Consider the following 23767-nt stretch of genomic DNA (forward strand, 5'->3'; position numbering starts at 1 on the left):
CGGGTATAAGGCGTTCCAAACAAGACCAGTGAAATTATGAATTGGTGGTTTGGCAAAAAAAAAAAATCCTTCAACGTGTGGGAAATAACAGCTTTACCTTCAGCGGCTCATCCTATTAAAACATATTGACCACATGGGACATTTACTTGCTATGAACAGTGTGCCATTATACGATTCTCTTCCTCTCAATCACCATTTTAGAGCTGGAGCTGTAATGTAATTGCCAACCATATGGACAGATGGTCCCTTTACTGCATGTTTATCATGTTACACTGCACATTCGGCTATCTTTTAATTTGTGAAATCTCTGTGAGCTTGCTTCGCATTACAGTTTAATTGATAATGAAAAGCAGATTATAATCATAGCCGTAATATACAATATGTGCTTTTTAAGTGCTGTAAAGGGGAGAGGGGAAGGGCAATTATCGTTATGCTTTTCTAAATATGACTGTGTCATGTGGTCCATCTTCAACTTCATTGAGGTCAAGGCTGGTCAGATGATTAAAACACATAACAGTCAATAAAACATGAAGAAGACTTGCATAAACATTGCCACTCTTGACAAATCTTTGCAGGCGGGATGTTTAAGGGCTTAATAACCAAAATTCAAAATTGTACCTCACAAATGTATTTTTAAATGAATTTAGTTCAGATTTCATTCTCAGTAAGAGCTAACTGTTACAGAGCTCATTGTAACCTATTCAATTTCACCACTAAATAATGCCGTGCCATGAATACAGTGTAATATCATCACTGAATAAACTAACCGAATTATGACAGACTATAACCTCTGTGATCACCATAATAACATTGGAAGAAAGCACTGTATCATATGAGGGATTCACTGGCATGGTGGCATGTTTGTTCATAAGTCAAATCGGTTTCCAGTAAATTACTTCTTCTCAGTGGGAGCAGGATCTTATTAGGGCTGACAAACTGATTATTAACTCTCCTGCCTCCCTTACACCTTCAGTCTAATTACTTCTGCCACTAAGGTTATGTGTATGATACTTATAATTATTTGTCATTTCTCCTGTTAGTAAAAAAATTTCACATCAGATTTTAGTGAAATGTGGTTTGACCCCAGTCTGTAAAAAACACAAGTAATTACTTTTTATATTAAGTTTGTATAATTATTTAAAACTGTGTTTTCATAATAAATACACAAGCATTTTTGGCCATTTTCTGCTTTTTCAAACATTTCACTTGCTGCATATTGTTTGATATTACAACAATAAATCTAGAGGACCATGCAGCCTTGGCACTGGTATGCAGCACTTGCTCTCTACTACTGGGATGGTTTTGGAAAGAGCTGCTGTCTTGGCGCTGACTGCTGAACACAATACAAAAATATCACCGACGTGTAAAGCAACAATTATGGACCTCGAACATTTCCTGTATTTCACATTTCATGACTGTTCCCACTTTGTTTGAGTGGATATCAGGGAGTTCTCCATTGCACGGCACCAGCAATTACTGTTGTTTTGCTTCATATTTTTGTTTGTGAGATAGCTGAAGTATATAATGCAAATCCGGGGTGCATAGGAGCACAACACACAAAGGAAAAGAACAGATGTTACAACTCGAGTTGCTCTCATGAAATATGCATTATTCAAACCCTTTACAAAAATAAAACAAAAATCATTGGCAAAAAGTGGATCATCACTGTATTACTGCGATACATCTTCAGCTAAACACTTACAATGAACTACAGCGCTACCAGGGTGGAAGTGTTCCAGCAAGTGAGTTTGTATAACGTGAGAGTCCCCCTCCCATATGCTGTAGGCATGACTGTCACAGGTGAGGAGTGTAACAAGCAGCCTCCATTGAGCCAATTCAAACACACGTATATGCCCTGTGATTTGAGTTGGCACGACAGCCAATCCTGTCAGCCGCTCACAGTGCCACGCTCCTTATCTGTGCTAACAACACACCCTAGATCTCACTGTGGAGAGGAGGAGGTGTACCGTGTCTAATCTGCTGAGTTAAAGAAATTACTGTAGGTAAAATGCTGTTGGAATAGAATAGAATAGAATAGAATAGAATAGAATAGAATAGAATAGAATAGAATAGAATAGAATAGAGTTACCGATTTGAATCAATAAGCTGTCCGAAGTATAGTTCTATTGATTGTGACTTCTTCTGGGCGCCAAGGCTGGAAAGCAATCACATCACTGGTAGCTTCCAAATCCAATACACATGTTTTTTTTAAGTGGCATTTGTGTTTTCCTCCATGTTTGTTTCCCTCCATGAAAGTTCAGGAGAGCTTCCTATCTTTCTTAGACAGGTCAGTGCAGAATCCTTTCCTTTCTGCCATCTTCTACGCACTCTGTCCAACACTTTTCCAGCTGTTTCATGAAGAACTTTGAGTGATGGATAGCACTGTGTAAGGACCTGCTGATCAACAGCTGTCTAAATATTATTGTTGCAAACCACTTTTGAATGCCATGGACTCATTGCAGTCGACAGAATGTCTGTGTTTTCTTTTCTCCTGCAGCCAACGGCACCAGTACTTACAAAACTAGACTTATCGCTCTGCAGGTGTGTGCCTCCACCAACAAGTCCAGCTGCAGTTTACATCCAAATATGGATGTTGCTGCAGAAACATGGATGCCTCACACACATCTTCAACCTGACATCGCAGATGTTCACCCTTGAATCAAAGTGAATGTTTGACACAATTTATGGCTAAAAAAAAAAAAAAAAAAAAAAAACCCTCTTGAATATGTAATGCTCTCACAATTTCTCCGAATTCCACTTTTTCTTCTTTCTTTTCTTAATTTTATAAAAATGGATCTGCACATTGGGTGGAGCTATTGCTTTTGAGTTGATGATACAAAACCAAACAATTAAGCTTTGAATAAGTATTGAATTATTTTTGGTTGCGTCCTGTAATGCATTAAGACAGTTATGAATAAACTGATGATTTAAGATGTACTGTCATCATTTTGTCTTGTTGATTCATCCTGCTGAAATGCCAAAAGTCATATTACTACAACGGGGCAGTGACCAGTATACGAGCCTCCGATACCGACAGCCACGTAGTCACTGTACTGGCGAATACACTCACTGGGTCAAGAGAGCAAAGTAAACAGTGTGAGTGTGGGCTGACCATCATGCACAAATACACACAGCTAACAGGGGGGTTGATGACAAATTGTAGTCAGGGAGTGAGGGGTGCAAACATTATAGACACAGTTGCTCTAATCAATATTCTGCTAGAGGGAGACAGAGAGACAAACCGAGAGTTGATTTCAGGAAAGCAACTGTTTCTCCGTGGGGTTCTCAATTGACACTCATTATCTCTGAGGATAAAGTAATTAATCCATACACAGAAGGCTCTACGAGCGGTACAGCATTCCCACAGTAGGCTGTGTAAAGCAGGAAGTGCAGCAAAGCAATCTGCTGGTGCTCATTATTGGTAAACTTAGAGGAAAAACCTTTTGAATGAAAACTACACGAGAGTCCTCCCCCAAGACCACCAACAACGATCTGAGACTGTCATGAAAAGGCAGGCAAGAATATTATTTACCAATGATTCAGCAGGGGTAAAACACTTAACCATTTCTCTCAAATTCAAGTCCTGAATAAACTCGAAATACGATCTGAGATACTTTTAAAGTGGATCATAGTAATTGTTTGTGGATTCGGTATCATATTATAAATTCTCACTAATCAGCTATAACAGACCTCCAGAGGGGCATTCAGTTCAGCAGCTTCGCTCTCATCTCAACAACTTACCATAGACATTTTTCCACGTTTCAGTTTCAAATAAAGTATGAAACAAATCAGTTAAGGAATTATGCTTTAATTTCTCATTTCAACTTAATGTTATTATTTTGGACTTTCTGCCCTTTTGTTTTCTGTTTTCGCCCTATGTCACTCCTGCCACCCACCAGAGGTCCTCAGTCCCAGACGCTATCTATGCTCAGTCTTTTGCCTACCATGCCCACTTCGCCTGCCTCCAGTTCCCAATGTGCCTCCCCTGTAATCACTCTCTGATCAGTCTGTCAGTCTTCACACTCATGTTCCTGTGTTTCATTCCTGGATTTTCCTTTCTGGTGTTTGTATTCCTTTGTTTTTGTGCATCTTTTTGTAAGTAGAGTCGGATTTTTGTCAAACCTGCTGTCCTGCCGTGCATTTGGGTCCTCTTTGACTTTGACCCTTGACACTTAATTTTTTACTTTTCCGTCATGTTGACAATAAATTATTAATTCAGAACTCAGAAACCCAAACAAGTTGCAGTATGTGTCTGCTCCGAGTCACTTTTGTAGTTCTGGTCCACTTTGTCAAACACTTGCCAGAGTGATCTGACATTTTAGTTTAGAGATGACAGTATAATTACCAAGCTCCTGTGTTACTGCAGGTTGCACATTTAAGACCGTTCAAATCTGACTTATTTTGCAAGAACTTTAAACATCACTAATGACAGCTTCTCGATGAGGTGCGACTGTTATTTCACAGACAAATTAATGAAGGTGCTACGAGCTCAGAGGATCAGACCACTTTTTTTTTTTTTTAAGTTGTTAAAAGGTTCAGGTGAAGGTATTCGTGTCTCTTCAGTCACTGGTGATTAACAAGCAGCATTCATGTGGAGATTTATATTAAAAATATTTTCATAATTTTGCAAACTTTAATCTGCTGTCATCTGAGTTGTCATTTAACTTATTGGACACTTCATTAGAGCAGGTGGTACCCACATCTTCTTGATCCAGGCCTGCAGTGATGCTACTCTTTGCCACTCTGCTGGCTCCATATTTATTACAAGCATAATTGGAAAATCAGGAAAACTATTGAGAAATCAAGTTCATTAAAATCCAGCTGCTTCCTCTTCAGATTTGATCAGAAAATCAACACAAAAGGGAGACAGTCGACTTCCTCGTCTTTTCTGTTGATTTGTGTTTGTCAATAGGCAAGATTTAGGAAGAGTTCTCGTTGGACACAAGTGTAATACTCCCACATTATTTAAGTGCATTCAGACATTCAGGAGAAAAAAAATCTCAACCTCTGGATAACTTCCTCCTCGTTCTTTACACCTAAAGCAACGAGAAATTAAATTTCTATATCACTAAATCCTTTTCTCAGGTATGATGTTGGCAAACATAATCTCCGCCTGGATCATGTTCAAAGGCAGCGTTTAATGAAGCGTTACATTTCTGTAGAGTTTGAACCGGTACAGAAAAAGGAGAAACTAACATCTGCTCACCCTCCAGCCCTCTGCCAAAGGAAAATACTTTGAGAACTACTGAAGGATAGTGGCTTACACTGCCATAATTATGATGGAACTGCATATAAAATCAACCTGCTTTTTCAATTTTGTATGGTCATAGAAAAACAATGTGCAAGTCAAACGTGAAAATGGAATTTAAAGCAGTTGACCCAAAGAAAGGAGTCATGGTTAAAAAAAATTTGTTTAAAAAAAACAAGCCCAGCCAACAGCGTTGTACCTTTATATTTTAATAACACATGGCAAACAAGCACACGTTTGGTTGTACAAGACAAACGTGGGAACCGTAACTGGTCATGTGTTAGAAAGAAGAGTGTCTATGCTCATTAAGCTTCAGAAAAATAAGCTTTGGATAGTCTTGCTATCAATTATATGCATTTTCTTTTCTTTTTTTCTTTTTTTTTACAATAGATTTAGCTGTGTTTATTAAATTTAGAACATTTTTCAATGTTGTACCGCCTTCAGTTCCAGTTTCTACAGTAGCCCAACACAGACAAACCAAACACTGTCTCTAGCAAGGGACTTTCATAATTTTCGTGAAGCTACGTAGATTCTCCTACCTGCAACCAAAGGGAGGGTGAGGAGTGTTCAGATGGTTACAATCTCCAAACTCCCCGATGAATGCCACTAAATCCTATTCGCCTACTCTTTTAAGGAAGGAGACCTCCACATTCCAGTGATTGGAGAGCTGATTTTCTGTGCTGGGACGGAGCTGGAGTTCCTTTTGTTTGTACCATATATTCCAGGGTCACATCCAAGCAGTGGCCTTAAACCGAACCAATCAATCACTCACCCAGTTGCACCATTGTGAAAAACGAACACGCCAGGGCTGAAGTTAGCTTTAGTACAATATACCCATGTTTCTGATGTGGGCAAACACATCCTTGAGAGAGAAGAGAAATTGCTTAAATTTGGTTGAATCAACATAGTATAGTGCTAGAGTATAGTATTGATTGCACAAATCCTCATGAAACTTGAAGCAGTGGCAATCAAATGAAAAGTGACATTGCTGGAAGACTTAGGGTGGACATACTGTACAACATGAACATTTTATTAGGATTAGCTCAGAATAGACTCCCCTACAACCATATGAGGTTTTCCTCAGATTCGCCTCTCATAGCTCTCAAGCTGGAATATTTGACTTAAACAGCAACTTTTTTTAGTTAATTTTAAGAGATCTCATTGAGTCCATCCACCTGTAGAAACATTTCATAAAGGAGTAAAAAAAAAAAAAATCAAAGGTTGAGATGGGAAGAGGAACAAGGATGATTTAAAAAGACCCGGCTCGCGTTGATGCACTGAATATTTTCTTTAAAGACCATGAAACAAGATTTCAAGCAATTTTCAGATAAAAAAAATATTTTTTGCTTCAGTGAAATCTACCTTTTCAGTAGGTGAACACTGAGCTGAATAAGACATAATACTGTAGTTGGATGGCTCATATAATCGAACCTGTAGCATCTGGGCTGGGCCTCTGAAGTGCAGAGACGACTACCCCTCGAGGCCATTTTCCCTCTCTCCCAGGGCTCCCGACGTCCCTCCAACCCGCCGTTGTTGTCTGTTTGGTTTGCTGTGATTATAGTCATTCTGCTGTGAGACTGTGTTGACCTACCTCATATAGACACATTAAATTATTTTTGGTTAATTGGGATCAATTAATTACTTTTCGTACCATAACCCTGTGTGTGGCCTGACCTCCCTTTTCTGTTGCCAGCCTGGAGCCAGGTGGTATATTTGTGTATACCCACATTTACAACTATTTAATAGTGTAGCCACATATTCCTCAGATTAATAGCTGGCGATACAACCAATTGATCATCACCCCGCTTCATCAAGCATTCATATCAGCATAACCACTGGGTCATGAGTAGTGACACGAATGAAATATTCCTCAATGTTTTTGCTTTTTTAGTTGAGTAACTGGGTAATTCATCATTGAGAAAGTGTAAGCTGACTGTACTTTACTGTGATTTTATTGCCAACCTACTTTGCCTGGGTATCATAAAGGAAGGAAACAATAAGTTGAATATTCAGCACTTTCAGTGTTGTACCAAATCTAGACATGTATTTATAGTTTTGCCATTACTCTCTTTTTCCAGGACTATCTATTCAGAGAAGATATATGTGTCTTTTCAAAAAAAGCTTTAGGGAAAACATCTTTGGAAAGCATCGGTAAGCACTGCAAAGAGTAAAAGTGAGCACAAACAGCCGTACCTTTTCTGTCTTTAAATATAGTGTTTTTTTTCTTTGCTGCATCAGTGAGCCAACTGCAGGAGCCTCTGACTCCATTAATAACTTGTGCAGTGGGGACCTATTATGCAAGTCCCGAAACCTGAGAGCCAGTCACCTGTTCTGATACCTGAGCCTGAGCCCCAGAGACAGAGGAGGAGGAGGCGAGAAGAAGGACAGCCTCACTGAGCTGCCTGCCTGGAGGACGTATGAATGAGGCCCAAGGTGCTGCTGGGAGCGCTAGAAATCCCTGGGGGGTGTTTTTTCAACCTGCACAACTAAAGCAGAAGCGTGTGTGGAGAATGAATAAATATCAAGACCCACTGAAGCGTATCCACCAGAGTCATCACCGTTAAACTTCTACCAAGGACTCGACTTCTCTTTCATTTGCAGAGCATGTTCAGGTCTTAACTCTCAGTCAGCTCACCTAACCTCTCAGGGTAATTTCTTTAAACATACTGACTCAGTTGATGGGTTTTGCTTTTTTCCTTGAGCCCCTGTCAGCTGAGAGGACTTTCCACTGAGGCTCGAGAAAAGACCACTGAGCACTACTACTACCTGATGACTGCAGGGATCTGTCATACTCCCGACTGAGTGTATGGCAGCTCACTCTATGACCTCTGAAAGAAGTCCTGTGAAAGAAGTGGACATAATGTGGCAAGGAAAGAGGCAACAGCCTTGACACTCTGCTTTATCAGGTAAGAAGGCTTCACAATATCGATAGAAAGTAGATTTCATATAATAAATATAATTTAATCAGCTTTTTACAGCAACAGGATGTAAAAAATTAAAAAAAAAAAAACTGTAATGAATAAATGTTTTCGTAAAAGATCAGGACACAAATTTCTGCATTCATGGAAAAAGTGTAGGAATATATCAGTTGTTTGATATTATGTTCATTGTCATATAATCTAACCAAGCAGACTTTTCCGCACTCATTGATGTTCATAATGTAAAATATAGAATATTCATTATTTGTTCTTTCTGTCTTCAATGGGGTTAAAATATCCACAAATAACTCTTGAAGCTAGTGGTATGTTTTCCTGCTGTGAATTCAAACAGATTATGGTCCATGTGACCACATTCCAGTGACCCACAGTCAGTGTCGTTTCTGCATGCTTGACTCAGTCTGACAAATTGCTCTAATAGACAAACCATGTAACTGCCGCAGCTCATAACAAGGAGCATGTATTTTCTGTAGCAAGTACGTCACCCTCATAATCCACAATTCCCTGATCAATGTGCGCTCAGAGAGTAATTTAACCTCACAGCGTGTTTGAGAATGAAAGAGGTGAATGTTTCTCATTCAAATTTTAAGATCATTAGCTAGTTCTTGTAGTTGTTTTATTTCTCAATAAGAGAATTGAAAGGTATTGTGTGCATACAGTAAAAATCCAGTAGTCCATGACAAAAATAACTCCGGCGAACACCGGAACATATGACACATTTAAATACCGGCATTTTGTCCAAGAGGTCTCTCACTGAGCCTCATTTCAACACTGGCTGTGCTGATGGGTTTATCTCATATACCCGCAGCTCTGCACAGCCTGTCTGCTTCCTAACCAGCTGTAGGTCCCACAGCCTCCCTCTATGTTCCTGGCGCTGTCAGGAGCACAAAGGTTTACTCCATCACTGGTTTCCACGCATGCAACAATAAGCGCAGAGTCACGTCTGCAGAGTACAAACCCTGTTCCCAGTCTGTGTGCTGTCACTGTTTTTCAGAAACATACTGTTATTATTTTTCTCACATACACGTCTTGCATGTCATTCCCAGTCTCTCGCAGACCTATTGGATGGTGCAAGGTTTGATTGGCTATAAGTCTATATTTCTATATCAACGAATCCCATGGCAAGACCAAACCGACACTGTGCCTTTCTCTTAATGCTTCATCAAGCCTATTTGGTCTTTTCAGCAGAATGAATTTTGAATTAAAAAAAATCTAAGAACTGGTCAAAATATACGTACTAATTTTTTTTTAAAAGGTTAGGAAATTTCCTACTACAGATGAGCACTTTCGTCTTTTGTTTTTTTTAGCCAATTTTAGGAACGTTTTCATAATACCAGCGATTTCTTATCTCAATTCACGTTGTTATGTTGGTGTGAACGAGTCAAACGGCTGAAGATGCATCAAAACGCTCAATAAACACGATAAGCAAAGACAGAACGTGTCTACCGGTAAAACAGTGCCTCTGTAATGTGTTCGAATTGTTTTTAGACAACAATGGAGGTCGGCCACTGAGTAAAAAGCTACATATCATACTTTGACCACAAAGATAAATGTGATAGTATGATCAATTCACTCTTGATCTTAGCTTGGTCATTTTTCATAGAAATATGAAATGTTTTCGTGATGATTTATTCTTTCACTCTTTTACTTCACATCATGACTTAAACATTTTTAAAAGGGGAGTTTTAATAATTGACACATGCCGTGTAGCCAACATGTATTTTGTTAGTAAGTAGTCGGTCTACCATGAGTCTTCACAACAAGTACTTCATGGCAAGGATGTGACAAGTTTGTTGAAAGGATGAACGACATTTTTAAAAAGATGTTTCTTTATTTGGAGCGCTGATGACTTTGTGGTTTTGGCCTTACATTTTTCTGCCTTTCAGTTATTCAGCTTGTTCCCTGCATTACTCCCTCCACCCACCAGAGGTCCCCAGTCTCTGTCACGCCACGCCCACCTCACCTGCTTCCAGTTCTGCTCACCTGCAGCCTCTCTGCCATTCAGCCCACTTAGCAAACACTCCCAGTCCTCCTCTTAGTTACCAGGTCATAAGGTCTGAACTCTCTGAGTTTAAGCCTCAGTTTTCCCTCATGTGCTGCTTTTTAATCAGATTCTTGTCAGCTTTGGACCCTGTCTGGACTTTGGACTCTGCCCTTTCCTCTGCATTGTTCACCTGCCTGGTTTTCTGTAATTGCACCAATCCTTTGTAAGTAAAGTTCACCAATTGCTTCACTGGCTGCCTCGGTGTCACACGGTTGGGTCCTGTCCCTTGTTTAACTGTGACAGATAAAGGCCACTGCATGTATGTCACAAAATTTGTAACACTCACTAACTCACAGCAATGACCCCATGTGTACCATAATGGAATATAGACTGCGTGTTAAAAAAATGGATGGAAGCATTTGCATTCGTTATGTTGCCCCACTCCTTAACTGTGTCACTTGTTGGCATGCTTATATACAACAATAGAGAAATAAATATGCACTCTACTCATATGCACATACAATGTGTACTATTTAGCCATATATTGTGTTCATTTCTGTGCCTTTTTGATGGTGAAAAATTATCCATCATAAGTTAAATGACTCTCTATCCATTGTTTCACTGTCCATTTTATATATTTTGTTAAATTTCCTATTTTAAGCCATATTTCCTACATAGTGTCTGCTCATAGTCTCATTCTTCCTCACAACCAAACTCTTATCCCCCTCCATTTTTAAGGGTGCAACATTACAGAAATGATATTCCTCCCAATTATACTTGAAGAAAAAAAATAAATCAAAGGGAAAATTGGGTAAAACTGTGAATGTATAAATTTATATTTCAGTGTTGTTGTTATAGCCTGCGTTCTCGTCCCATGTGATTCACCTCAAAATGGAACACACAGTGTAAACATAATTACTTTCCTTGTATTATATGCACTGTACCGTTTCAGGCAAACATCTTAAGAGGCCAACAACATGACTGAAATTTGAAAAGCCCTCACTGTTTGTATAACGCTGAATGAAAGCTCTGCAAGCTTGACAAGTTTATTTAAAGAGTAAATTATGCCTCCATTTGTAATAATCTCTCTTTTATTGACTGTAATAACTGGCATCGGGCTTTGTACAAGCTGAAAAGAGGGCAGTACACTTGGTGTATCATGATTATAAAACACAGAATTATGCTCAGTGGTGAATAAATAAGTCCCTTCCTTTGCCTTCTGAAACAATAGGCCTAAACATTTAAGCTGTTGTTTGGGTTTAAGGAGTCATCCAAAATGTGCCAGGCAAGCAAGGCAGATAACTGTGCTGGAGGACTCATCATCAGCTGAGCTGAGCAGCAGGAAGCCGGACAGAGAGAGGCTTCTTTTGGGAGCTGATAGGTAGGAATGGATATGGCTCTAAGCATGGAATTAATGATGGAACGATAAAGTGGAGGGAATAATGTGATATTGAAGTTTTGGCAGAGATACTATTTTCTGTGACGATACTTTTGTGAAGAGTAGGTAGGTCTGATAATTGTGTTTCATGTTGCCTTTGAAGTGAACTTCTCTTTTATGTCACGTGTGGTGTGTGCACTGCCCTATTGTTTCTTTTTTTTCTGTTGTGAACTGACAAATGAAAAAGTAAACGACAGCTGGTCGATGTCAGTGGGTTTCCACAGTTAGAGATTCCCGAACCTATCGACACCTAACATCAATGAGGTAAACAGCTCTGGGCATCTGTTCTCCCAAGGTCTAATGAACCTCAAAGTTATTACATTGTTTCTACAAATACCGGGTGGACACAATGGTGCACTCTGATCACTTACTGTATACTTCTGCTTTAAGATAGAAATGGTTCAGCCTGAAAAAGGAAGCAATACAATGAATTAAAAATCGAAATCTGCATATTTTTCCCAGACTGATTTTTGAACAAAATAATTTGAAACATAAATCTATTTCTCTCACAGCTAAAAGTCCATACTCTGTAAAAACTAGAACTACTGAGATGTGGTTGTTTGTCTCCACTAACCAGTCATGTTTAAATCCTCGTCTGTCCAGACTCATATGATGTAGTGACGACAACTTCTGAACAACAAAGAAAACCTTTTCTTCCATAATTGTAGGATGTTTAATCTCTGTTATCAAATTAGATGATGTCTTCAGATTTCCATCACTCCAGTTTACAATAACATTCAAGCAAGAGGCAAAGTCACTCATTAAGCCAAATTATATCTGTGAAACTCTCCTGATATTTGGGTCTTGGGCGTGTGAGTCAACACAGGAGCTGTTCGAGGATAGCGTTTTACTGTTTGTCCGTCAAATACAGAGATAAAATGAGAACCAGCAAGATCTTTTTACAAAAACGGCAGGAAAGTGGGAATAACTCAAGTATCTTCCCGGTTCAAAGTTAGATTTTTATTCATTTATTTATTTATTTGAGGCGAGAAAAAGAGCAGAGACTGGTGTTTTGTTTTGGTTTAGTTTTCAGAGGACAAACCTGGATTGTTGGATTATCACTTTAAATGTCATGGGTAATGTGTCCCCTCATGCTGTCCATCAATTTACACATTGTCATGGCAACACTAAAAGATAACGAAAAATAGGTCAGGCAGGAGAGCAGATAGTAAGTCCCTCCAATCACATTACAGCAGCTAATATCTTTGTATTTGCAGTCTTTCTTGGTTTCATTTCAGTTTTGGAGTCCTTCAGTTTGCAGAAGAAGTCAACTTTGATATGAAGCCTTTTTCTCTTTTTTCTGTCTGTCCACAGCCCTCGAGTAACACTATCACTGCTTCACTGCACAAGAATGTCCTGTCATGGGGTGTGTGGTGTGGGCAAGAGGCGAAGGGGAGTGTGTCTCTTGGAGCAATAACGCAGTCCCCTCAGACTGCAGACAGTGGATCCCACTGTGGAGTTTCCAACCTGTTCAGGACTGAGTGTCCCAGATGTGGCGTCAAAGAGCCAACGGACGGCATTTTCTTCCATCACCATTGCAGCTCGGAAGGTCCTGCCACCACTTTCCACTTCACAGGAGTCTTGGTGGCCCTCCACGCCAACACAGCCTGTGAAGTTATCAACTCCTCCAGAAGTGCCTGACACCTTTGGGAGAAGAGCCTTGTCCATGCCCATAATGAGAGTCTCCAAATCCCAATCGGACGTGGGCAGACAGAAACCTACCATCTTTACGCCAGATGGGTTTAGACAGGCCTACTCGCCAGCTGATGGATTGGCAGTGAGAGACCCTGGAAAGAGGACAGTACAACTTGTACAATGCAGACTGAGCTGCACAGAGGAGGACAGAAAGCAGGAAGTGATTGGTGGCTCAGTGATGAACCTGCTCTCCTCTCAGCCCTCTTACCGGTCTTGTATCCATCATGAGGTGCCTTTGAGGTCCGCCAGCTCCGTTGTGTTTTTGGACAAGTCACTTTGTCTTTCCTTTGTAGAGCTGGAGGGAAGAAGAGCAGGTCGACCCACTTTGTATACATCTGCAATGTCTGTTCGACTAGGCGTCTCATCCTGCCGCAGAACCTCTACAGATAACAAATCAGCCAAAACAAATGAGGGTTACGGGAGAACCAGAGCGGCCATGTTGGCCAACAACAAACGCAATGGCCGAGACAGCGGTTTGGGCCCTCTATCAAAGCACCGGGGCCGCAAGGTCGAGCAAATGGCGCCCGCTTATGGTGTTAACAGCAAGGCTGATGATTCAGACACTCAGCGCCACAGCGCTACTGTGGGATTATTGTCATTCAGAGGGCCCAGCCCCTCAAACACAAAGGTTGGCAGACTGAAGGGGAATGCAGATGAGGCCGCCTCCTGTGCTCGGAGCAATTCCAGGCGCAGGCAGCCCACTTTCAGTACTAGCCCAGGTATGAATTTCATCACCTTGATTCAGAAGTGAAAATCTAAAGTACCCATGTCAATTGATCTGTATATTCCTTCTCAGTGGCTTTGTATATTCTGCAGCTTTTGTAGATAGGATCACATTTCTGAGGCCTAACAACAAGCTGAATGTGGTGCCGAGGTGGTCCGGGAGGGTGGGAACTCTCCTTTTTTTCACTCTGCCTCTCACCTTTTTGATTTATATCTCATGCATTGTTAATGGACCCACACATGCAAACGGTTCACACACCCTCCTCCTACTGTACATTCACATTGTTTAAAATAAAACCCCGACTAGTGCACAAGCTCAGTGCAGCTGCAGACTTAAATAACGTGCAAACACTTTCATTTATTCTCCTCTGACTTCCTACACCTCTGTGTAAAAGAAGCTAAAAATGGCTGCTGCATATATTAACAGTTGGCTGCAAAACGTAAAAACATACTGTATGCTTTCGAAGAATCTTTCCCAGTTACTCGATCTCCTTGTACATAAATCAGGACAAGATCAACTTGTACTATGAATTTTAGTTTTGTTTTTGCCTCTGAGGAATTTCCTGTTCGACAGGTTGTGTTATAAATGGTAATTAAACACAACGTACTGGCCCCAAAGCAACAGAGTTCATGTGCTCAGTCAGCACACATGAGATTTTTGCATGTTGCACTGCATGTTTGGTCTTCTAAAGGTTTCAAAAAGAGAAACCCAAACTGTCCCATCTTAATGGAATAGATTGAGACTTAGTTACAGATTATATCTGTATACAGTAAATATGAAGTTTCATCTTTGGATAGAGATTAAAATGTGGAAACAGCTGGCCGGGCTCTATAAAGTAATCTGCCTAACAACACCTCTAAAGCTGACTAAATACATGACAGGTTGTATCTCATTTCACTGTCGCTCCACATAGAAATAGTCTAGCTGTTTCTCAGTTGTCAGTTTTTATGCTGACCAAAAAGCTAACAGGCGTCTGAAGTTTAACAGACCAACGAGAGAGTGATATATTCCATATATTCTATCTACTGTACCTGCAGTGAGGAGACCTATCAGTATTGGCAGTGGTCATCTCAGCCAAATGGATTCAAAACATGTCTTGCCTGCGTACCTTGTTTCATGGGCTGTCCCTTGGAAAAACAACTGCAACACAGCACTTTTTTATGATTAAACTCTCTCAAACTCAGTGCAACATTTATTTCCTGCCCCATCCCACCCTTTTCTCACCCTGTTTTTTTATTTTTAAATTGTTTATACTTTTCACCGGACATTTATTCTGATGCCCAAAGAGCAATGCATATCCTGGAGCAATAGCTTGACCAGTGACGTTAGATTGTAATGATGCTCTATACACATACATGCCACATGGTCAAGGCAGGGTATTCAGTGGAGATGCTGATATATTCTAGTAAAGGTAGATAAATGGGTTTACGCGTGCACGATGGATGCACCGTCATCTTTTACATTATTCATGGGTCATACTCATGTTCCCTCTGGGTTTTTTCACTCTATTAGTTGTGTGTGTGTGTGTGTGTGTGTGTGTGTGTGTGTGTGTGTGTGTGTGTGTGTGTGTGTGTGTGTGTGTGTGTGTGTGTGTGTGTGTGTGTGTGTGTGCGCACGTGCGTACGTGTGTATGGGAGTGTGTTAGGTTCAGTTCGAGGTCTGTTGATTTCCCTCCTTCTCCAGAAAATAAAAGCGTGGGCGGAACTCAAGAATATTGTGAAAACTGCAACTACAGCTCATTCTGAGATGGGAAGAAACTGTAAACCTGCATATAAATAACTGCAAAACACATGGACATTGAATTATTTGTGCTACTAAAAAAGTGCATGTTGAAAATCATCTTGTTCTTTGCAGTCCACTTTGGTTTTTAGCGACTCGCGAAATTAAACTTCACTTCTCTCTCTGTGTTTCTCAAGTGGACTCCAGAACTCGCAGCAAGCAGGCAGGAGGTGACAAAACAGGCGGAGGACAAGATGATTGCTGTTCCACAGAACCTCAAACAGTCTCCACTTTGGATAAGACCTGTTATTATTACTCCCGACTGAAGGCCGATTATCTGGAAAGCACACCGAACACTCTCAGCCTCAAAGTATGAGACACGTTTCTGTACTGTTTTCGAAATAATTATTTTACCCACCAGCCAAGGGTACTCCAACACAAACCCATAATATCGCAGACAGTTTGGTTCGATGGACTTGGATACCGGTCTCAAACATGGTGTGTGCTCACGGTTGGTGCTCGATTGGATCAGTCGGAGGGACACATGTTTTAAACTCTACAGTGTTGTGACTGATTGCTTCACTGTCAGCGAAGTGGTCCCTGCAAGCCAAACACAGGCGTCAAAACAGCTGCTCCTATTATTTTCTATGTTCAACCCCAACACCGGCAGCGGCAGTCCCGCAACACTTCACGCTACGGCCCTGTTTCCTGCGTTGCAGCACCTGGAGAAAAAAAAAAATTGCCCATAGAGAAATGTTTCTTTTGTACTTAGCAGCTCCCATCGTAGTTCATCTTCACCTGAGACAGCTCAACTTCCTCACCTTTTTCTGTTGCAGTCTCATAGTAAATGAGAAAAAACACGACCTGTAAGATCTAAAATATTGTTATTTCCAGGATGAGGGGCAACTTCCTTCATTTCCTTTTTTCCATGCTGTGTGTGGTCTTCACACTTTTCTGCGTGATGCTGCCTATTGTTGCTAAGGGCGCCTGGTTTTTCAGGCACTAACATTAATCCTTACCATACTAACAACCAATCCTAATGATGTAACAATCAATGTTACAGCCTCCCTCCGAATGATCCAATCTAGCACCGGCCTTTGCTCACCAAGCATGTGACCCAAAAAAGTTTTCCAATAAAGCTTAAAAAAATTAAAGTTTGATTCATAATCGTGTGGCCTACAGTACATGCACGTTAGCATTTTTCCCATGGCCTCCGTCCCTGCTTGACCCATAGTCTTTATATTATCAAGATTTTATAAATATAAAAGTTATTGTTGTGGCCTTCAGGAGGTTTTACAACCATTGGAACCAGGTATCTCTTTTATGATAGTGGTGTACGGGGAAAAATGCTTTTTGCACTACAGATTTTTTTCATTGCAATACCATGATTGACCACTGGGACAAATTGGCAGCCACGTTAAGTGGCGGTGCTTTATCCAATTTTCTCAATACATTCATGCTCCACACCCCAGGATTTCTTTCATTTTCAGCACTTTATTAGACTTTGCACCGCTCCTTCTGGTCCACAAAGGCTTTTATACAAAAATTTTCACATGCGTAGTCATGTCCCAATGAACATTAAGTTTCCCTTAAGGAGATTTTTTTTTTTAAAAATAATAAGAAGAATAATATACTGCATAAATACTATATTTACATAAGGCTGCCATTCAAAATTACCAAAGTAGTTTAGTTTTCTTACTGATAACTTTTCTGAGGCTTCTTCAGATATTATTTTATGCAAGTTCAAGCAAAAACAAAAATGGATGCGAGTCTCCGGTGACTAATTGATTTCCAAAGTTCTACTTGTTCCGCTGCTTTTGATCCATTAAAGTTCAAAACTATCAAGGAATGAGTGAAACCTCCGAGGATAGGGATACAACACATTTTTCCACAAGGTATCAAACCAAAAATGATGACATTTATGGAGTTGAGAAAGTGTCACGAAGAGCTGTTTAGTTTTGTCCTTAGTTCAACCACACAATATGGAAAAGTGTTGTGTTCATCCACATGGAACCTTTCAAACCTTAGGAAGTCTAGTCTAACATTGCAAGACTATTTCAATGAAGGTCTCTTACAAAGAGAATCTTAATGTGTTTACTGTTGGAATAAATATCACAACAGCAGAGCCATCTCTTGAGGGGTGATTTTTATACTTGGAGACATTTTTGCTTCAGTTGATATTTGACAGGCTTTGCCAAGTAGAGGGGGAATGAAAACAATCTTTAATTATTACACAATTTTTCACTCCCTTTTAAAAAAAAAATTTGATTTCCACCCAGTAAATTTGACAAGTTTTAACACAATGTTGTGAGAGGTAAAGATCCAGGGAGGTTTGTGGAGGCTTTCTAAAGGATTCAGCCTCCCCCTGTGAGTAAATCTCTCCTACCTTTATCCCCACCAAAGCTGAGTATAATATTTCCATGTTGCCTTCACCTCCAAGCTATTACAGCGCTGTGGAGAGGATTCTCCAAGGTTAAGGAATAGATTAAGGATATTTTCAGAATAGATTCCAACACAATGAAGTTTTTTTTTTCTCTCTCTTTCCACAGGATTAGTGTCTATGAGTTGTACTGTATTCTTCCCACCAGCAAGCAGCTTACTGTATATACCCCCTCCCCCCTCTCTAACCCCAGGAGGCCTTGGAGCTCTTCAGGCCAGACTTTATCAGCCGATCTCAGGGTCGGGTGAGGAGGTTGGAGCAGAGAGCGCAGAGAAGGAGAGCACTGCAGGACTCCAATCCAGACTTGGTGCAGGGCCTCAGGGAAGGTCGAGGGAAGCAAAAGAGGAACTGCACCACACCGGATCCACTTAGTGGTAAGTACAGCAGAATAACTCAACCAGAGACCTGGAAAAGCAGAAGCAAGCCATTAAGTGGGACATAATGTCATCCTCTTGTCCAATGGACAACCGGTCTGAATGTTTTGGTTTTGCGGTCAGACCAATAGTGATGACAGCAGTATATCAACAGCCGTAGGTCATGTGATAGGAGATTGTAGGTGTTGCGAAAGTAGAAGTGTGGCACCAGTCCCGGTGACAACAGCAAGCAATTCAGTCGTCAGAGATCCCAAGAGTAGGTTCAAAGCAGGCCTTCATCTCCTACATCGATCATTCAACATGTTTCCTATCTCGTGTTACGTCACTTCTGCAGAGACGGACACATTCATCAAATTCCTGGGCTGCTGGCACGAGAGCTCCTTCAATCTGTGTAGTCATCTGTAGATTAGTCCCCCAAACACAGAGTGGGAAATAAATAAGGAATGTATATGGTTCATGTCATATTGAATTATGAGGAACTATGGACGGTTTCTTACATAATTACTTATAACTTAAACAACCTCAGCTGGTCGGAGGAAAAAAAATTGGATTTTCCATGCGATTGCCTCTGTAGTGCAGTGGCATTTATCCAACTTTGCTCTCTGCTGGCCATTATCTAGTACTGCACATCCGCTTTCTCCAAAGTCTGGATGCAGGAAATGCACACAAATTGAGATTCAAAATTTGAGTACAATGATCCTTTAAATGTTTTCTATTTGAATTCTGCCCACATAAGGTAAAATAAATAAATAAATAAATAAATGCAGCAAAGACATTCCTACACAATGTCAGTTAAGAAAATAGCTCAATTTTGAGCAAACAAAAAACAGACACGCCTAAATGCCCCCCAGAAATAATGTAGACTGATACTGATTATAAAAATTTGCTACAATGTTCTTGCAGTAAATAAAGATGAAGGAGAGTTTCACAGAAAACAACCAAGCCAAGTAATAAGAGATTGGTATTTTTCTAAAATATTGCGAGATTGTTGATTTTCATAAAGTTATAGATAATGATTTCTGTGCATGAAATGCTGCTACACTGTATATACTCAGTGTAAACATTGTTTTTTTTCTCTGCAGTTTTAACTCGGCTGCTTAATTCTCCACCCTGTGCTTTAAGAAATGATGTGATTTTTAAAACCTAGAAAGGGAATATGACAGATCTTCAAAATATGTTGTTTAAGATCAGAATTTTTTTTAGATGCATTCTGAACACATTTATCTCTGAGGACTGTTTACAGCAAGTTTTCTTTGCAACAAGTCCGACTGTGTTGAATGCTTGACTGTTTGACCCTTTGGTAAAACACACAGAGGACAGCTATTTCAAGTAACCAATGGGCTCCAATTTAGTTTTGGAAGGTCATAGAGTACTCGTGAAATTAGGACCCTAAAATAGCTCGCAGAGGTCTCTGAATGAAGTCTGAGGTCTAATTATGAACAAAGAGTCTTCATGTTATTGAGCAGCAGCACTCTGGCAATTCACTTCAGTGCAATCTGTGAGAGACAGAATAGTCAGGCTTAATAGGACTGGATGATATGGTGTGCGTGTGTGTGTGCGTGCGTGCGTGCGTGCGTGTGTGTGTGTGTGTGTGTGTGTGTGTTTGACATGTGTCCATGTAGGTACTGTGTGCGTATGTGTGGGTGCATTCATACTGAAGTGTGTCACTGTCTGAAAAAGGGAGATCACATGCAGTCTTCAGTGTTCATTTACATATGTGAGAGTCATTTACATATCAATTCTTATTTGTTATTCCTGTGTGTGTGTGTGTGTGTGTGTGTGCGTGCGTGCGTGTGCGTGCGCGCGCGCGCATGTGTGTCCTAGATAACCTTTTCAAGCCTAGAGAGAGGTCTATATCAGGCAGAGAGATGCAGCTGAGGTCCAGACGGTGAGTTTTCACAACCAAACCCAAGTCGGGGGATGTCACTCTGCCTCTCCTCGCTCTTTTTTTTTTTGTATTGTTTTTTTCATGCAGCACAGTCCATCAAGTTGGATGTCATAGCCAGCATGCACACAATTCACATTCACACAGCCGCACACAGTATGGATACAATAGATGTTTGACGCCCAAATGTCTTGGCAGGAGATATGAGTTACCCTCTGTATACCTTATCTCTTCCTTTTTTTCCTTCCCTTATCTGGAAAGGCACACCTGATCAGACGATGGCCTCCCATTCAATTTTTTTTTTCTTTCAAAAGCAACACTATCTGACTTGGAGGATCTCCTAACAAATTGGCCGTAGTTGTGGGAGTGAAAAAGGAGTCTGCGTGAGACCTGTTTATCAGTGGATCCAGGTTCTTACTGGCTGTGGTCTCACGAGATAAAAACCTCGTCTCTAGTATGCGAATCTTTTGGCATGGCTCAGCCACCATCAGACTTCTGATAACGTATTCCTCTGCCCTGTAAGAGTTTGCCTTTTTTGTGTCTCTAGGATTTACAACAAACTGCCGGAGGTGACGAAGAAAAAGGAGGAGGAGAAAAAGAGGGCCGTATCACAAACCAACAGACTGCGAGCAGAAGTCTTTAAGAAGGTACAGTTGAGATCAAAATCAGTTCAGAGCATTGATCAGTGGACATAAAAACTGTCAAATTTGAACTTATAAATTCTAACAGAAAAAGGAAAAAGCAAGCAAAGACTTACCCTTTTGTACAATTTTTGTGCTGTTTAACTTCACACTAAGGTCTCTTTTTCAAATTGAATGTCTTGTGCAAAGCATTTGCCACCTAGGAAGTGAGTAGTAGTTTAACATTATATTTCCCTTTTTAATTTATACAGAACACAGACAACAAAACCAAACACTGAACACTAAACACTATGCTGAACACGGTCATATTTTAATGATAGACAGAAAAACAAATGTTAGTCAGCACAGTGTTTATTTTATTGAAGCTCTGGTATGATATCTGTGAATGTTTTTGATTGAGTTGGACTTGATTTATATTTGGAAACACAAGTGCATGAGGCCAAAGGGGAGCATATTAAAGGGAGAAGTTGCAAAGATGTTGAAAGATAAAAACAAATCAACTCGCATAAAAATTAAAGAAAAAGAAAAAACAAAATAACATCAGTAAAAGCTGGACCAGACAAACAATGCACATATAACTACAGTATATATTTGGATATATTTTTTTTTAAATTACTCAACTTAGATTTAATCTAGACACCATTCTCATTATGAGCAAATGAAGTATCAAGTGTCTGTGTTCCTATAATGAATCAAATTCATCATGGTTTGATTATTGTCCAGCAGAGGTCGCTATTTGACAGCTAAAGCCTGCTCCGCTGTCATTTATCACTGGACTATCGCCCAAATAAATCCACATTGAATATTTGAGTCAATCATAAACACAAATCCTCATATTTGATATAAAACCTGTTACTTCTGTTGTCTTCTCCTAAATCAGGAAACACTAACGAGCCTCCATATCAGTGATACCAGAACCAAACCATTACTGCATCACAACTGTGCCCATTTCACTCTTTATAGTACTACTTTGTAGTAGTGTGGAAATGTGGCTTTCAGCACTATAAGAAGCCCAAACTGTATTACTTGTACTATTTATATGAGGTAATGCTGACAGGATGCAAAGGACCTGCTTGAATAGGCAGCATCCACACCCTCAACCTGTGAGGCGCATGTGGCAAATGAATGATATATTTAGGACATGCAGTGCAGACAGATCCTTTCAGCTTCACTTGCAGGCGAGTCTTCACTCAATCTCCCATTATAACCCAAGCAGAACAATGAATTTGCTGTCAGTCAGGTGAGATGTGAAAAATGTGAGATGTCGTCTCCAATCTCTCCCAGATAATTACACAATTACGGCCACCTTAGAGAGAGAGAGAGAGAGAGAGAGTGTGTGTGTGTGTGTGTGTGTGTGTGTGTGTGTGTGTGTGTGTGTGTGTGTGTGTGTGTGTGTGTGTGTGTGTGTGCGTGCGCGCGCGCGCGCGTCTGTCTGTCTGTGCGAGTGAGAGCGAGAGATTCAGTGGATGTATGTAGAGTATAAATGTTCTTTTTTCTTTATTCTAATTCAAGATGATCTAAAGCTGATCACCTGATCTCTCCTTCGCAAATGTGTAGGTAAAGCCGGAACTGTTTTGCCTCAGGCCTCCGACTATTTTCTTGGAAACTACAGTAAACCAGCGTTGTGTGGTTTACTGACACAGCCAGCAACTGTAGAGCGCAGTGTGACGTCAAATGGCTCTGTATAGGGAATATTTTATATCTTGGGGGAAATGGAGCTGTTAAGATGCCAGTGTGACCTTGCCACCTCTCAAATGAAGCCATTAGTTGGGCCCCACCACATAGATTGGTAGAGAAGGAGTGTGTTCATCCCCAACAAGGGCCTTCTTTTTTTTTTTTATTTTTTTTTTTATCAGAAAGTCTCCAACACACATACACACACACAGACAGAGGTGGGGGAGCCCAGCGTAGACTTACAAGCGGGGTCTGATAGCGCAGGGTAGAGGGTGGCTGAAATGAGATTCCAGCTGTTGGGTGGTAGTGTTAGGAGTAGGGTGATTGCATAGCAGGGGTGTTCAGTCTGATAGCAAGCTGGAATTATTCCCCCGACCTGGGCTTAGCCAGCTCAGGGGTGAGGCTGATGGAAGTGAAAGCCAATTTAGCAGTTGGAGTCGCTCCTGAGTGACGCTGAGCTGTTCTTAAGAGACTGACGGATGGACGGGAGGTCTGAGTGCAGCTGGATGTGTTTTTGATCAGTGGTTTTTTTGGGGGGAGAGTTATCAGCAACCCTTGTTGTTTTTCTTGTCTTGCAGAGACTTCTGGATCAGATCCTGCAGAGATAAATCAGGCTCTGAAAGGCAAATGGAGTTAATTCACTGACCATTCCAGCGGCTCTTCAGCTTTCTCCATGTACTCTATTGAAAATGACTGTTCATTTAATTCAATTAATCTTCTCTCAAATCACTGCCATGCCTGCGCATATAAGTGCATTTCATTAGGGCTCGGTGTCTGTTTTGGTTTTAGGTTTCAACAGGTCACGGGAGGACACGTTGAGGCTAATTTACTTTATTTATAACTTGTATTCATCTATAGATACATATGATTTGATTTGACATCTAACAAAGACACATTTAGATTTATGTTTGTGCCACAATGGCAGATTATAAACGTGTTTGTTGACCACAATTACGCTGTAAAAGTACAGATGAAAATTGTTTGCATATGTGATTGATTTTTTGTTGTG

General features: G+C 40.5%; 1 protein-coding gene across 3 annotated transcripts; it reads left to right on the forward strand.

The window, feature by feature from the left end:
* Nucleotides 1-7647: 7647 nt before the first annotated feature.
* Nucleotides 7648-23532, forward strand: LOC138617511 (uncharacterized). 3 transcript variants are annotated; one of them, XM_069692588.1, is made up of 10 exons: nucleotides 7648-7786; nucleotides 7924-8154; nucleotides 10296-10391; nucleotides 11433-11549; nucleotides 12921-14020; nucleotides 15942-16114; nucleotides 18378-18558; nucleotides 20383-20446; nucleotides 20991-21090; nucleotides 23337-23532. In XM_069692588.1, exons 5-10 carry the CDS (start codon nucleotides 13273-13275, stop codon nucleotides 23364-23366), a joined length of 1296 nt encoding a protein of 431 aa, XP_069548689.1. In that variant the 5' UTR covers nucleotides 7648-7786; nucleotides 7924-8154; nucleotides 10296-10391; nucleotides 11433-11549; nucleotides 12921-13272; the 3' UTR covers nucleotides 23367-23532. The 3 variants fall into 3 exon arrangements, with proteins under 3 accessions (XP_069548689.1, XP_069548687.1, XP_069548688.1); XM_069692586.1 differs by lacking the exon at nucleotides 11433-11549 and having other exon boundaries at nucleotides 7648-8154; XM_069692587.1 differs by lacking the exons at nucleotides 10296-10391; nucleotides 11433-11549 and having other exon boundaries at nucleotides 7648-8154.
* Nucleotides 23533-23767: the final 235 nt, after the last annotated feature.

This window comes from Brachyistius frenatus, unplaced genomic scaffold (assembly GCF_029030835.1).
Source record: "Brachyistius frenatus isolate BFR_SWC_R1_liver_20210118 unplaced genomic scaffold, ASM2903083v1 Contig_13, whole genome shotgun sequence".
NCBI classification, from domain to species: domain Eukaryota; kingdom Metazoa; phylum Chordata; class Actinopteri; family Embiotocidae; genus Brachyistius; species Brachyistius frenatus.

Coding starts and splice junctions, on each gene's coding strand:
- LOC138617511 (XM_069692586.1), top strand. CDS start 13,273: ATGCCCATAATGAGAGTCTCCAAATCCCAATCGGACGTGGGCAGACAG. Junction 18,559..20,382: donor CACACCGGATCCACTTAGTG/GTAAGTACAGCA, acceptor TGTGTGTCCTAG/ATAACCTTTTCAAGCCTAGA. Junction 21,091..23,336: donor GAGCAGAAGTCTTTAAGAAG/GTACAGTTGAGA, acceptor CTTGTCTTGCAG/AGACTTCTGGATCAGATCCT.